Below are 15603 nucleotides of genomic sequence, written 5' to 3' on the forward strand. Positions count from 1 at the left end.
ACATTTAATAGGATTTTTAAAAGAGCATTCTTTTTAGATAAGGGCTTCTGACTCTGTGGAACACAAAGGAACTAATTTGGAGTCTTGACATAGGACCTACTGCAGTTCTAAAAAGGGTTACCAAACCAATAATTATGATCCTAAAATAAAGTTTAAGGCATCTCAGAATCCACCCTGGTCATTTACATTCATGGTTTTATTTCATTGTATCCATTTGGATACAGTTTATCATAGCTCTGAGCTGTTGAATTGTAACAGGGAATTTGGTTTCTTTAGTCTTTCTCTATTTCTCTTTTTAAGACCTGCTTCAGATTCTGACAGTGATATCATCTTTGACAATGAAGATGAGAACAGTAAAAGTCAGAATCAGGTAAATATATAAATAGAAGTTACACCTTTTTATTCATCTTGGGATGGGTACATAAGCAAATGTTTGATGTTATAAACCTCAGGTAAAATAGTAAAGCCTTAGTCTGATATGCAGATATAGAAACTGTCGATTTTAAAACATGATTTTTTAAAATATGCTACTCATATGGTTACTTATAGGTCTTAATTTATCCACATAATAAACAGAGAAGAATAAATTGACATACTGGGTTTTTTTGTTTTGTTTTGCTTTTAGTGAAAACCACTTCCTAGAGGATTTTAGGAAACATTATGTGGTTGGGGATGAGGGTTGAATGCAAATTAATTGAGTAACTAAACAGCCTAATTGTGGAGTTATGTAGGTCTCTCTCACATCAATTAATCTTGATGACTTACTCTCATAAACCATCCTCTGGAACAGTGTTTTAACACTGTGGGTTATGATCCTGTAATGGGTTATGAAATCAGTTTCAAGGGTTACAACCAGCTTCATTTTATTTTTAATGCTGTAGAGAAGAGTAAAGAATACTAAAATGTGTCACACTAGTAAAGGTAAACTGTGTTCGTAGAACTTGTCTCTTATGAGTATATGTATTAGGTGTAATATAAAATACAACATGATCTGAAAGATATGAGAAACACTGCTCTAAGCCTTGGACCCCACTCAATTCTGTATATTCCTACATCCAGGCCAGCAGAGCCCCTCAGTGCTGATGGCTTGGAGTCGGTGTGAAGCTTTGTAATTTCCAGGGCTGTCAGTTATTGCTAGAGAAACCTTCTGCAGCTGGGGATTGGATGCAGTGTCTTTATTACAAGGAATAAAAATATAATTACAAGCAGGGTGCATTCATAGCAGATTTTTAAAAGTCTACACATAGACTCTCTTAGATAAGCAGTTAAATTGGTTTGAATGAGGTTTGAATGCTTTAGCCAGCACTTTTTTTTTTTTGTCTGTGCCACTCAGTATGCAGGATCTTAGTTCCCCAACCAGGGATCGAATCTGTGTCCCCTGCAGTGGAAACACGGAGTCTTAACCATTGGATTGCCAGGGAAGTCCCAGCATTTGTTTTCTAAACATCTTTATTGGAGTATAATTGCTTTACAGTGGTGTGTTAGTTTCTGCTTTACAACAAAGTGAATCAGTTATACATATACATATGTTCCCATATCTCTTCCCGCTTGCATCTCCCTCCCTCCCACCCTCCCTATCCCACCCCTCTAGGTGGTCACAAAGCACCGAGCTGATCTCCCTGTGCCATGCGGCTGCTTCCCACTAGCTATCCACCCTATGTTTGGTAGTGTATGTATGTCCACGCCACTCTCTCACTTCATCACAGCTTACCCTTCCCCCTCCCCATATCCTCAAGTCCATGCTCTAGTAGGTCTGTGTTTTATTCCTGTCCTACCCCTAGTCTCTTCATGACATTTTTTTTTCTTAGATTCCATATATATGTGTTAGTATATGGTATTTGTTTTTCTCCTTCTGATTTACTTCACTCTGTATGACAGACTCCAGGTCCATCCACCTCACTACAAATAACTCAGTTTCATTTCTTTTTATGGCTGAGTAATATTCCATTGTATATATGTGCCACATCTTCTTTATCCATTCAACTGTCGATGGACACTTTGGTTGCTTCCATGTCCTGGCTATTGTAATTAGAGCTGCAATGAGCATTGCGGTACATGACTGTTTTCGAATTATGGTTTTCTCAGGGTATATGCCCGGTAGTGGGATTGCTGGGCTGGGCTGTATGGTAATTCTATTTTTACTTTTTTAAGGAACCTCCATACTGTTCTCCATAGTGTCTATATCAATTTACATTCCCACCAACAGTGCAAGAGTGTTCCCTTTTCTCCACACCCTCTCCAGCATTTATTGTTTGTAGATTTTTTGATGATGGCCATTCTGACCGGTGTGAGATGATATCTCGTAGTTTTTATTTGCATTTCTCTAATGATTAATGATGTTGAGCATTCTTTCATGTGTTTTTGGGCAATCTGTATATCTTCTTTGGAGAAATGTCTATTTAGGTCTTCTGCCCATTTTTGGATTGGGTTGTTTGCTTTTTTGTTATTGAGCTGCATGAGTTGCTTATAAACTTTGGAGATTAATCTTTTGTCAGTTGCTTCATTTGCAACTATTTTCTCCCGTTCTGAGGGTTGTCTTTTGGTCTTGTTTATGGTATCCTTTGCTGTGCAAAAGCTTTTAAGTTTCATTAGGTCCCATTTGTTTATTTTTGTTTTTATTTCCATTTCTCTAGGAGGTGGGTCAAAAATGATCTTGCTGTGATTTATGTCATAGGGTATTCTGCCTATGTTTTCCTCTAAGAGTTTGATAGTGTCTGGCCTTACATTTACCAGCATTTTTTAAAAGTACTTCCCTTTTCTATTAAAATCCTCTTAACCCCTGAGGAAGTTTAAGGAATAATAGCATAAGTAGTCTAAACTAACTGCTTTGGTTTTAGCATTAGTTATGCATATAATTATTATGGGGGCACCAAATTTACAATTCTGGTTTTTCTCAATTAAGGGAGATATCCCATGGGCATTCTAATTGATGGATAGAAACCTCTAAGAGATTAACAATCTTGTACAGATAATCCCCAGAATAAATAAATGATTCAAGAGTAGAATTGAGGGAATTCCCTGGCTGTCCAGTGGTTAGGACTACGGAGGGCCTGGGGTTCAATCCCTGATCGGGGAACTAAGATCCCACAAGCCGTGCAGTGTGGCCAAAAAAAAAAAAAAAGTAGAATTTTATTGTTTCCAGAGCAGTTTTTTTCCTTCAATAAAGATAAAATGTTGGAAAAATGTTTCCACACAAAAAGGCAAATCAGAAACAGTCAAATGCTCCCTAATGCTTTCCCATACTTGGGGGTAGGAGGGAGTATTTAAATATGTCTATTAGAAGGAGAAAGAATTTTTTTTTAAGGGACATGAGTTAGAAAAACAGCTGTAGGGGACTGGCAGACTAGCCATGTGGAAAAGTAGTGTAGAGGTTCGGTCACCCTAAGTGGCAGCTGGGTGGTGGTTCTTCAGTGCTGTAGCCGAGGGCAGTGTGCCGTCTGGTAATGTGATCACACTTAAATTGTTTTAGCTGAAGATGGATTTCTCATCTTCTGTTTCCAAAGTAAGCCTACCATCAAAGGTAGGCATTCCAATAAAACTGAAGCCTTAACATATTAGGCAGTGTACATTCTACCCTTCTTATCCATAGAAAGATAGCAAGTGGTGAGAAGGAATTGACTTAGAGCCTTTCTGTGGATTACCTTTAATACCCACCTGTTTCCTGTTGTCCCCATCATGGTTCTGTACAGTAACAGACCTGTAAACTGTGCATTAGATTCTGGTATTGGCAAAATTGCCTTTTATGTGCTGTAAGCATCTAAAGGACAGTCGCTTTTGTTCTGCTCACTCAACGTTCCCTCTAAGACAGCAGGCTAGCCAGATATGTGGTAGGGGCAGGAACAAAAGACTTGGTGGTGGTGATGATCTTGTTTCATTTCAGCCTCATTTTGAGCTCTCGTGTGTTCCTCTTGGGTTAGGATGAAGATTGCAATGGAAAGAACAGTTGCCATGAAAGTGAGCCACCGGCAACCACTGAGGCTGTGCACTACCTCTACATCCAGGTGAGGCCCTGGCATGCAGCTCAGTGACACGGCAACTCCCAGTAGTATGCTGGTGGGTAGGTTTGGGGAGATGAAAGCAAGAGAGCGAGCAAAGAGGGCTCACCGCACTGCCAAAGATTAATTAGCCAGAGAGGATTACAGCATGGAGGCCCTTTCCCCCTGCCTTGAACCCATGCTCTCCTGTACCGTAGCAGGAGACAGCACAGGGCAGTGGTTCCAGCTCTGGACTTACTTAGGCTGTGTAAGTTCACATCCTGGATCCACCGGTCACAGCTCTGTGAGCTCAGGCACAGTTCTTCAGCATTCTATGTCCCAGGTTCCCCACCTATAAATTAAACAGTAGCAGTTACTTCAATGGCTTGTGAAGAATAAACGAAATAACATGTTGAAGTAATTAGAACCCACCTGAGTTCCATAAGCGCTAGACTGTGCATGTACAGAAACTCTACTTTGTCTAACAAGTTAAATCTGGACAAGCAAGGTACGAGGCACATACATCCTCGTGTGTACAGAAGAAACACCAACCTGGTTTTAGGAAAGTGGCTTGTCCTGGAACCCCTGAGGGACAGGAGAACCAGTTGCAGTGAGGCATTGCTAAAGGGAAGCTTATCGGCTTTGCCCTGCTCACACCCGCGAGGGGCGCATTCGGGACAGTGGTGAGCTCAGGCAGCAGAGGGACAGCCACAAACCGAAGCGGAAAACTTGCCTCTGGCCCAAGTGAACAGGACCGTGAGTCACTATTAGTGTTTTCAGTCACATCTGCAAGGAGGCAGATCTTTAAATGTGAGATACAGTACTAGGCCCAAGAAGGAGCCCTCAGACAAGTGTAACGTTTCAAAAGAGTCTAGCTAGGTGGTTGCTTTCCTGGGGTTGCAGCGGGTTTTAGGTTTTCCCTAAACATAAACCACTTACACACATGATAAAGCATTTGTCCCCCAAACCGCTAACTGTTGAGTATCTACTACATGCCATTATGCTGTAAACAGTTACAGTGAGACAGAAGTACCTAGCAGAGGTACGTGAGGTGTGGTAGGATCTTGGTGTGGGAGGCCTGGAGGATGAGTCAGAGTTTGTAGATGTTATTCTGAGCATGAGAGGATAGTCCTCTCATTTAAAATGACATGTTCCTCTCTTTGAAAACAAGAAAGTCCTTCTTCATGAGAAATCTCCACTGTGGCACTGGTTTGAAACATAGGCTAGTTTCATAAATCAAATGCTGCATGTTGCTCTAAGGTTTAAATGATATGGCATTGTTTTCTGATAGGTTAATACACTTAAGAAGGATGAGATAAAGCCCTTTCTTAAATGTTTTGATATTTACAATGTTTTGCTCTAGACTTGAAGGTCACTGTCATTAATTTAACATGCAAATGAGAAAGGCTAATGACATCCTTGGATTATTAATTAGCCCTTCTTGGAAATTTGGGTTTGGAAACAATCTTGTAAAACAAAAAATAAAATTTTACTTAATTCTAAGTGTTTTCATATTATATGTGACAAGGATTTTAAAGTCTTATTTTTTAAATGAACAATAATATAAAAAATAAAAATGATTTTGTTAGGGTGCTAAGATTATGCATATTTCTTCCCAATTTTTTTAATACTGTTGGTTTCTTTTTTTAATTAAAAAAAATAAGCCTTTTCCATAAGTATTTAAAATCCATGGTACACATTTTAAAATGGGGGATTACATTAATTGCCATTGTCCTCCTTAACTGAAACTCTATTATATCATCAAATCCTGCCTGGTTTGTTCTTGTCCATAGATGGAGTACTGTGAAAAGAGCACTTTACGTGACACAATTGACCAGGGACTATATCGAGACACTGTCAGGCTCTGGAGGCTTTTCCGAGAGATTCTGGATGGATTGGCTTATATCCATGAAAAAGTAAGCTTTGCAACATTTTATATCTGAAAAACTTATGTTTACATAAAATTTATGACAAAATCAAATATTGTGAGATTTTAGAAGACCTAAAATAGAGGGAAAATTATGGGTACGTTGAAATAATCTATTTTTATAGGAAATAGAACATATCACAAGACGAGAAAATAGTATAAAGCATCAAAGTTCAAAGAAAGCATTGAAGGATAGAAGAGGGGTCAGCAAACTATAGCCCAGGGGTCAAATCTAACTCCCTACCAGCTTCTGTTCAGCCTGTAAGCTAAGACTGGCCTTTACATTTTTTTTTTTTTTTTTTTTTTTTTTTTTTTTTTTTTTTTTTGCGGTATGCGGGCCTCTCACTGTTGTGGCCTCTCCCGTTGCGGGGCACAGGCTCCGGACGCACAGGCCTAGCGGCCATGGCTCACGGGCTTAGTTGCTCCGCGGCATGTGGGATCTTCCCGGACCAGGGCACGAACCCGTGTCTCCTGCATCGGCAGGCGGATTCTCAACCACTGCGCCACCAGGGAAGCCCTACATTTTTAAATGGTTGTAAAAAATTGAAAGAAGGGTAATATTTCATGATACCTGAAAATTCTGTGAAATTCAAATGTGTCCATAAATAACATTGTATTGGAACAGGGCCATAAACACTAGTTTATCTGTTGCCTGTGGCTGTTCTTGTGCTGCCACTGTGGAGTTGAGTAGTTGTGGCAGAGACTGTGTGGCCCATAAAGCCTAAAAGATTTACTCTCTGGCCCTTTACAGAAAAAGTTTGCCAGCCTGCGGGTTAGGTGGAAATAATTGAACATGTATGGAACATGAGGATGATTCCTTGAGTGGTTTAGATAAAGTGAGAGTGTGATTCATACCTGCCAAGATATGTGATTCTGACTCAGTGCTACCTTTCCTAGGAACATGGGAAAGTTAGAAAGCCATCTAGCAAGGGTAGAGATGAGATTAACGTAGTTTGCCGCATGTATAAAGTGTCACTGTAAAGCTAGAAATTGTCATCACGATGTAAATGCTAATGGACCTAGCTTCAAGATGGAACACTGCTTACATTTTAAAAATGGGATTGTCTAATGTGTTAGTGTACATACGTTTTTTCCTTTGCCTCAATTTTCTTCAACCTTAAAATATTTATACTGTACCATATTTATACTAAAAAGCCAGGACTATAATTTACAGATGTCTAGTTTATAAATGATTTGGTGGAAGTGGAATTTGCAAGGTTGGACATAAAAATGAGCTCTAATGAAGGTCATTAGAACTCTGTTACTGTGCTGGCGTCCTGGGGTCCTAGAACCATGCTCCGTGCGCTGTCTTCCTTGCCATCCAATCTGCTCAGTACCTGCCAACCATTTGTTGGGTGTCTAACACTGTGCCAAACCTAGAAATAGAGAAAGGCACAAGTGTATGACAAACCCCATACTTGAGAGGGACTTCCTGTTTTTCTGAGGGAGCCAAAATTTACCTTCATGTAACAGTAAGAGAGATCACACCATAAAGTGTTTTCATTACATTTATTTCCTGTATTATAGCACCGGAAACAGTAAGCATGATGAGGATGCTATTAGGAAGGGGAGAAAGTAGTGTTCACGTAACAAGTAATCGTTGAGCACTTACCTGGTATGCTGGGAATGCAAAGGTGAATTATTAGAATTACTGTGGAAGTCTTCATGGATGAGTTGGCACTTGTAAATATTGGTACAGTTCCAATGAGTGGAGAAAAGCCTGGGCAGGGCAGGTAGCCTGAAGAAAGGAGAAGAGGGAATGGAAATGGTGTGTGTCTCCCTGACCAGAGCAAGGGTGTTGTGATGCATTAGAAGGAAAGATCATTGTGAACCTGATAGACAGGGGTCTTGGATGCCAAAGGGAACCATTTGGATTGGACCTGATCAGGACCACCAGCAGGTGGATTGGGAGAGGGTGGCAAGGTCATGGGCAGGACATTTGGGAGACATTGCAGAGGTCAGACAGCCTGGACTAGCATGGTGTGCAGGAGAAGACCTCATCCAATTTTCATCCCTAGGTTGGCCTTTCAAATGAGGAAACAGGTATGACAGAAGTTATGTTTGGGAAAAAGTTGTTGGTTTCTTTGCTCTTTTCCATCAGGGAATGATTCACCGAGATTTGAAGCCTGTCAACATTTTTTTGGATTCTGATGACCATGTAAAAATAGGTGATTTTGGTTTAGCGACAGACCATCTAGCCTTTGCTGTGAGTATTTTTTAAATTCAGGTGTGCCTGAAAATGGACCCATGTGCCTTAATTATCTTGTCTTCTCACATTCTCATGACTATGAGTTCCCTGAACTCTGCTGTGTAATCCCCAGGAAAGTATACAAGTCTGAAGGGGCAGCTGCAAACGATCCTTCAGGATTTGAAATTGTGAATACGTTTTAGTGAGTGCGTCCCACTTGAGAGACATAAAATTGTTAGTTTGTGGGTGATATTCAGCTCAAAGGCATGAAATACTTTATGAAATTCTATGGTGTTTTGGTCTACCATGCCAGGCACTGGGCTAGATGCTTTACACCCAATGGGCTTTCAGTTAGCTTAAGGAAATAAGGCTCAAAAACCATAAAACATCAGAAGAATGAGTTGTAGGCAACATAAATCAGAAAGTATTAATGCTCTTCTTCACAACACTGCAGAGTAGTTGTTAAACATACAAAGCTAAAATAATGTGGAGTGAGAGAAATAGTCATATAAGACTTAGAAACAGGAGAAAATTTGCATATGGTTATGAGGATCAAGGAGGGCTATATAAAGAAAGCAGCATTTCAGAAGAGCCTTAAAGGATGGGTGGGAGTCCAGTAGGCTGAGATTGAGGGCAGGGCATGGTGACACCAGGGTAGGGGGTTCCCGAGAGAAAGAACAGCATAAGCAAAGGCCCTGGGGTAAGCAGACATGATTGTTGAAGGCCAGCATGTTGTCTGGTTGGTTGAAATTATGAAGTGTAGGGGAGAAGTGAGAGAAGATGCTTGAAGGTTGGGGATTCTTGGAGATGTCAGGCCTTGAGTGCTGGGGGAAGAGTTTTACTTAACATCATAAGTCAGAGATTAGGCACCAAAATCTGTGGTAAATGCAGTTAAAATTATAAGGGTGGTCAAAAAAAGAAACTAGGATTTGGATTAATGGTGAGAAAAACCTCAGGGGTTAAATAGAAGGTGAGGTTAGAAGGAGCCGGGAGGGAGGAAATGGAAGGGGGACAGTAAGGACATGGTCCTGACCAGAACACTGGGGAATTTGAAGAGTGCGAAGACCAAGGAAGGGCTCTGTGGGGATTTGATACCCAAACTAACAAATGTAACTTGATATCTGTAGGCTGTAATAGCAGGGAGATAGATACGAGCACAGGCTCTGGAGGCCCACTTTCCTGGGCTAGAATCCTTGGGCAAGTTACTTAACCTCTTAGTATTCTTTCCATAAAATGTGCCTAATACAAGTACCAGCTTCAAAGTTGTCACCAGGATAAAATAAGAATATAGGTAAAGCCCTGGAACATTGCCTGGCTCTACGAGTATTAGAGCTCTTGTTATTGATGGCAGTGCTTGTGATAGGAATCTGTGGAGAGATGTCAGAAAAATAGTGATTTAGCGGAATGCGGGAAACAGGGCTGTCACAGATGTAGTGGAAGAAGTGTGGCTACCTAAGAGGTATTAGCAGTGACAGTGGAACAGATTTGGTGACCAGCCTCTAGGAAAGAAGAGTAAAAATTGACCCAGTGGGAAAATTAGAAAAGTTAGAAAGTGAGTTTGTTGTTATTAATATACCTTTACTCTTCCCAGTAAATAGATTCTGTTTTGGCATTTGAAATATGAAAATAAATTAGTTTAGGTAAGTTTTCAGGGGGGTCTGCCATGAAGGACTTCTACGGTGAATTGCCCTGCTCCTTGATCTCATTGGCATTTCCAGTGAGCCCTGCATTAGTAGGCTAACTAAACTAAAAAAAAATTTTAAGCTCAAAAAAGCATTATTATAGTTATTCTGGTTTCTGTGTAATATTTTTCAGTCAGTCTTCATTTAGAAATGATAATCCATTCCTGTGGAATAATATAACATTTTAATTTGTTATTTGGCTTACTTGAATTTTTAGGCTGATGGCAAACAAGATGATACATCAGGAGATCACTTGATTAAATCAGACCCTTCAGGTAAATCCAGAAGACTATATATTTAATTAGTGTGTTAACAAGCAATCCACAAAATTTCTTTTTTTCTCTTTTATCTTTTTTTAACATACAAAAACTTTACATATGTAATGTATACAACCTGAGGAGTTTAGAGGTACATACACACCTAAGAAAGCATCACCACAATATATGCCATAAACATATCCATCGGGCTTCCCTGGTGGCGCAGTGGTTGAGAGTCCGCCTGCCGATGCAGGGGACATGGGTTCGTGCCCCGGTCCAGGGAGATCCCACAGGCTGCAGAGCGGCTGGGCCTGTGAGCCATGGCCACTGAGCTGCGCGTCCGGAGCCTGTGCTCCGCAACGGGAGAGGCCACAGCAGTGAGAGACGCGTGTACCACAAAAAAAGAAAAAAAAGAAAAAAAAAAAGAAAACATATCCATCACCTCCAAGTTTCTTCCTGCCCTCTTATTTATTATTACTATTATTATTAATTTTGTGATAAGAACACTTAGCATAAGATCTACCCTCTTAGGAAAATTTCATTTTATTATTATTTTTTGCGGGGCGGGGGGAGCGCACCGTGCAGCATGTGGGGATCTTAGTTCCCTGACCCGGGTTGAAACCCGTGCCCCCTGCAGTGGAAGCGCAGAGTCTTAACCACTGGACCGCCAGGGAAGTGCAGGAAAATTTTAAATATGCAGTACAGAATAAAATTTCTCAAAGTGAAACCTTTTTTTCATTTGTAAAGATTTTATTCTAAAGCAAATTATAATTATTCATTAAATTAACAAAATTATGAAAATGCTTTAATATTTTTCCCTTTTCACTATATAGATTGTTCTTCAGAAGTCTAAGAAATTAGACCTTCAATTAGAATAATTTACTCCTCTGGGTAGGCAGTTATACTTTGACCCCAGGTGGTAATAGGAGGTTGGTTACCTCATGACCTGGGCCATCTGGGGTCTTCCTGCCTGGCACTGCCCCTTCGCCACAGCAAAGCCATCCTGTGTGGAACATAGTGTGTGGCCATCCACGATTTAGGGTTAATAGCTTGGTGAAATGCATGCTGCTTCTTCCTGTGAATAGTGTAAACGATTAACAGACCATGTCTCTTAAGAAACTTTTTTTGTTTTGTTTTGTTAAAAATTGGCCTTATCTCTAAGTCCTGTTATTGGAAATCCTTCCCTCTGCCTTCTTCCATGCAGGTCATTTGACTGGGATGGTTGGCACTGCTTTATATGTAAGCCCAGAGGTCCAAGGCAGCACCAAATCTACATACAACCAGGTAAAGAGGAAGGTTTTTGGGGAAAAGGAAAGATCTCGAGAGAGATAATAGTAAGAAAATCAAGATTACAGCATTTGGGATTTAGTTACCAGCCGAAATAGTCAGGAACATTCATTCACTCAATATATATCCACATGTCTATTGAGCGACTGCTCCAAATAGGACACGTGATGCCCAAGGACAGTGACTGAAGCTGGCACTGTTGTTACCAAGGAGCTTACAGTCCCTCCATCCATCTAAAGAAGACTTGAACTAACTGGTCCTGGGCCAGGCCCCGGGAACAAGGCAATCAAGGAATGACATCTTATTCCAGCCCTCCGGGAGTTTGTCCATTGATGGATGATGGTGGATGAAACAGACAGTAAACAAATAAAAAGTTTTTAAATCACAAACTCTGTAGGAAATAAGAAGAAAGGAAATGGAGTCCAGTGACCAGAGAACAGTAAAAGACATCATCTTTAGTTCAACTGACTAGAGAAATCCTCCCCAAGAGGATGGGTTTCAGGATAAAGGAGGAAAGCGGGGAGAAGCCGTGCAAAGTTGGGGGCTGGAGCTTGGCTGGGAGAGAAGAGGGGTAAGCAGAGGAAATAGCATGCACAGAGAGAAGACTGTGGGTGAGAGGTAGCGTGGCTCACTTACTTAGGACAGTCAGAGAGAAGGTTATTGTGGCTGCAGCGTGGTGAGAGCTATGAGGGCGGTAGGCACGAAGCGAAACTGAAGGGAAGGCCCGGGTCAGATGATGCAGGGCCAACTTAGCCATGATGAGGGATGTGCACAGGCAGCGCCTGAAGGATCTTGAGCGAGAGAGTTCACTCTGGCTGCTGCCGGAGGCTTGGCAGGAGTCCAGGTGGGACGGCTGAGCTGGGACCAGAGTGGTGGCAGTAGAGACGGGGAGAAGTGTGCAGATATGAAATACATGTTGGAGGGAAATTGACAGGTTTTCCTAATGGAGCGGGTGTTGGGTGAGGAAAAGAAAGGAAAAGAGGACAGTGCTCAGGCTTCTGCCTGGAGTGGCTGGGGGAAGGGTTGTTGACTGAGCTGAGGAACCATGAGGAAAGACCTGGGAGATGGAGGAGAAGATGGCAGGAATATTCCATCTAGGGCATGTTTAATTTGAAATGCCTGATGAGAAATTCGATTAGAGAGCTCCAGTCAGCTGTTAGGGACTCAAGACTTGAGTTCAGAAGAAAGATCAGAGTCAGAGGTATAAACTTGAGAGCCACTAGCACACAGATGGGATTTAAAGCCATGAGACTGGATGAGATCACTTCGGGCAAAACCATAGAGCTAAATTTTTAAAATACATGAGGCAGGCAATTCACATTAAAGCGTATTTTCAAGCTAGCAGTGGCAACTGAAGCCTGGGTTTTGGTTCTGACAGGGAGCACTGGGTAGTGACAGAGTTGAAGCAGACCTCCAAATACCCCGTGAGGGTGAGGGTGTGTGGAGGTGGACACGCCCACCCTGAGGGAGGGGGAGGCACCTTTAGTGTCATCTTTCTGCGTTTGGTTTGTAAGAGTATAATGAAATCCTTAAGAGGACCTTACCCTTTGGCCCAGCACGTTCACCTTTTGAAACGTATCCTAAGGAAGCAACCAGGGACATTCAAAAAGATTGGTGTAAAAGGGGTTTGTCACAGCATTGTTTATAACAATGAAAAATAACAAGCATTTAAAAAATAGGGAACTGGTTAAATAAATTATGGGACATCCATGTAATTGAATATGTCATTAAAATATTAGAGGCCGGTTTTAGAAAAATGACATTATAGTGTAAAAATATTCTAGCTAAAGTAAGGGAATAAAAGTTACAAATGACAGTGTGGTTCTAATTCGTGTGTGTGTGTGTGTGTGTGTGTGTGTGTGTGTAGACATTTAAAAAAACCCACCAAAAGGGCGTATCTTAGCCATCAATTGTAAATATCCTTAAGTAGAGGGATTATGGGTGGTTGCTATTGTATTCTTGGTGCTTTTCAGTATGTTCCGTTCAGTATGTACATTTTTCTACAGCTAACATGTGTAGGAAATGACATAATGAATGTTTGTTTTTAAGACTTTAGAGGTCACTGGTTGTCCAAATTCATTGCAGTTTTCCTTGAAAGTGGCTCCTGTGCCTGTGTGCAGTTCACCACGAGCAGCCTCCTGCTCAGCTGGGTTGTGATCAGCTGCCGCAGGCACAGGGCCTTCTGACCTCCTTCTTCCCGTCGACAGCTCCCTACCTGAGACTCTGCACCGACTTGCCCTTTTACCTTCTTTACTTACACTTCCATATTCTGTTAGGAGTCCTCACAATATTTCTGTTGTGCTGTGCTTCTGACCTCGTTGGTATGGCTTTGCAATCAGTAGCTGACCTTTGCTATCAGCTGCCGAGTGCGGTCTGTGTTTCCCTTTTGCAATGATTAGTAAAGATGCAAAGCAAATTCTTTCAACAGATCTCGGTTGTCCTTGCTCTGTAGTGATTATCCTCAGTGTGTGGCCAGTGGTTATCTATGTCTATGTGTATAGCTAAACCAGTTACAATTAATTTTTAAGAAAAACATTGAAGTCATGCCAAATATTTTATCATCTAAATATAAATATGTCTCTCATCTGTATTTTACACCTATAATTTTTTTTTTTTTAGAACAAAGCGAATTTTTTCTAGTGTGGCCTATTTTCACTTATGTAAACATCCCAACTAACAGTGCTCATCCTATAATTCCCTAGTGGATTATGCTTTCATATCTAGGCTCTAAATAAAATTCTTTTTTCCTCCTCAGAAAGTGGATCTCTTCAGCCTAGGAATTATCTTCTTTGAGATGTGCTATCATCCCATGGTCACAGCCTCAGAAAGGATCTTTGTTCTCAACCAACTCAGAGATGTATGTATCAGATGTTTTAATGGCTCAGTTTCCAGTAATCTGAATCTTAGCATGGACATTAGAATTTGATGCAGAGTATTTATCTGTTATTTATAATATAGAAAGAAGTGGACCTACTATAATTTTCTATATTTCTAGTAAATGGAATCTACCTCTGCTTATGTACTTACATGATAAGAAACTTACCCCAGTTTTATTTATTTTTATAATCATACTCAAAGATATTGCTAGGTTATTCTTTTGAAAAATATTTTGAGATTACTCTTGATTTCTTTTTAATTTTTTAATTTAATTTTGTTTATTTTTTTATACAGCAGGTTCTTATTTGTCATCAATTTTATACACATCAGTGTATACTTGTCAATCCCAATCACCCAATTCAGCACACCACCATCCCCACCCCCCCCTCTTTTTTCCCCTTTGGTGTCCATATGTTTGTTCTCTACTTCTCTGTCTCAACTTCTGCCCTGCAGACCAGTTCATCTGTACCATTTTTCTAGGTTCCACATACATGCGTTAATATATGGTATTTGTTTTTCTCTTTCTGACTTACCTCACTCTGTATGACAGTCTCTAGATCCATTCATATCTCAACAAATGACTCAATTTCATTCCTTTTTATGTCTGAGTAATATTCCATTGTATATATAGGACTTCCAAAACTATGTTGAATAATAGTGGTGAGAGTGGACATCCTTGTCTTGTTCCTGATCTTAGAGGAAATACTTTCAGTTTTTCACCACTGAGAATGATGTTTGCTGTGGGTTTGTCGTATATGGCCTTTATTATGTTGAGGTAGGTTCCCTCTATGCCCACTTTCTGGAGAATTTTTATCATAAATATGTGTTGAATTTTGTCTAAAGCTTTTTCTGCATCTATTGAGATGATCATATGGTTTTTATTCTTCAGTTTGTTAATATGGTATATCACATTGATTGATTTGCGTATATTGAAGAATCCTTGAATCCCTGGGATAAATCCCACTTGATCGTGGTGTATGATCCTTTTAATGTGTTATTGGATTCTGTTTGCTAGTATTTTGTTGAGGATTTTTTAAAATTTATTTATTTATTTATTTGGCTGTGTTGGGTCTTCGTTTCTGTGCGAGGGCTTTCTCTAGTTGCGACGAGCGGGGGCCACTCTTCATTGCAGTGCGCAGGCCTCTCACTATCGCGGCCTCTCTTGTTGCCGAGCACAGGCTCCAGACGCGCAGGCTCAGTAGTTGTGGCTCACGGGCCCAGTTGCTCCGCGGCATGTGGGATCTTCCCAGACCAGGGCTCGAACCCGTGTCTCCTGCATTGGCAGGCAGATTCTCAACCACTGCACCACAGGGAAGCCCTTGTTGAGGATTTTTGCATCTATATTCATCAGTGATATTGGTCTGTAATTTTCTTTTTTTGTAGTATCTTTGTCTGGTTTTGGTATCAGGGT

General features: G+C 40.7%; 1 protein-coding gene across 6 annotated transcripts in view; it reads left to right on the top strand.

Annotated features, from left to right (window-relative positions):
• Positions 1 to 15603, top strand: part of EIF2AK4 (eukaryotic translation initiation factor 2 alpha kinase 4) — a 115711-nt gene that overhangs the window by 61523 nt on the left and 38585 nt on the right. For all 6 annotated transcript variants that reach the window (XR_010839647.1, XM_059058993.2, XM_067028951.1 and 3 more), the window contains 7 exons: positions 301 to 370; positions 3918 to 4001; positions 5768 to 5890; positions 8003 to 8107; positions 9989 to 10046; positions 11233 to 11312; positions 14071 to 14172. Coding sequence is in view for 5 of the 6 variants with exons in the window: in XM_059058993.2 (XP_058914976.1) it covers positions 301 to 370; positions 3918 to 4001; positions 5768 to 5890; positions 8003 to 8107; positions 9989 to 10046; positions 11233 to 11312; positions 14071 to 14172 (622 nt within the window). In the remaining variant the exon portion in view is untranslated. The remainder of the gene's footprint in view (positions 1 to 300; positions 371 to 3917; positions 4002 to 5767; positions 5891 to 8002; positions 8108 to 9988; positions 10047 to 11232; positions 11313 to 14070; positions 14173 to 15603) is intronic.

This window comes from Kogia breviceps, chromosome 3, assembly GCF_026419965.1.
Source record: "Kogia breviceps isolate mKogBre1 chromosome 3, mKogBre1 haplotype 1, whole genome shotgun sequence".
In the NCBI taxonomy this organism is placed as follows: domain Eukaryota; kingdom Metazoa; phylum Chordata; class Mammalia; order Artiodactyla; family Physeteridae; genus Kogia; species Kogia breviceps.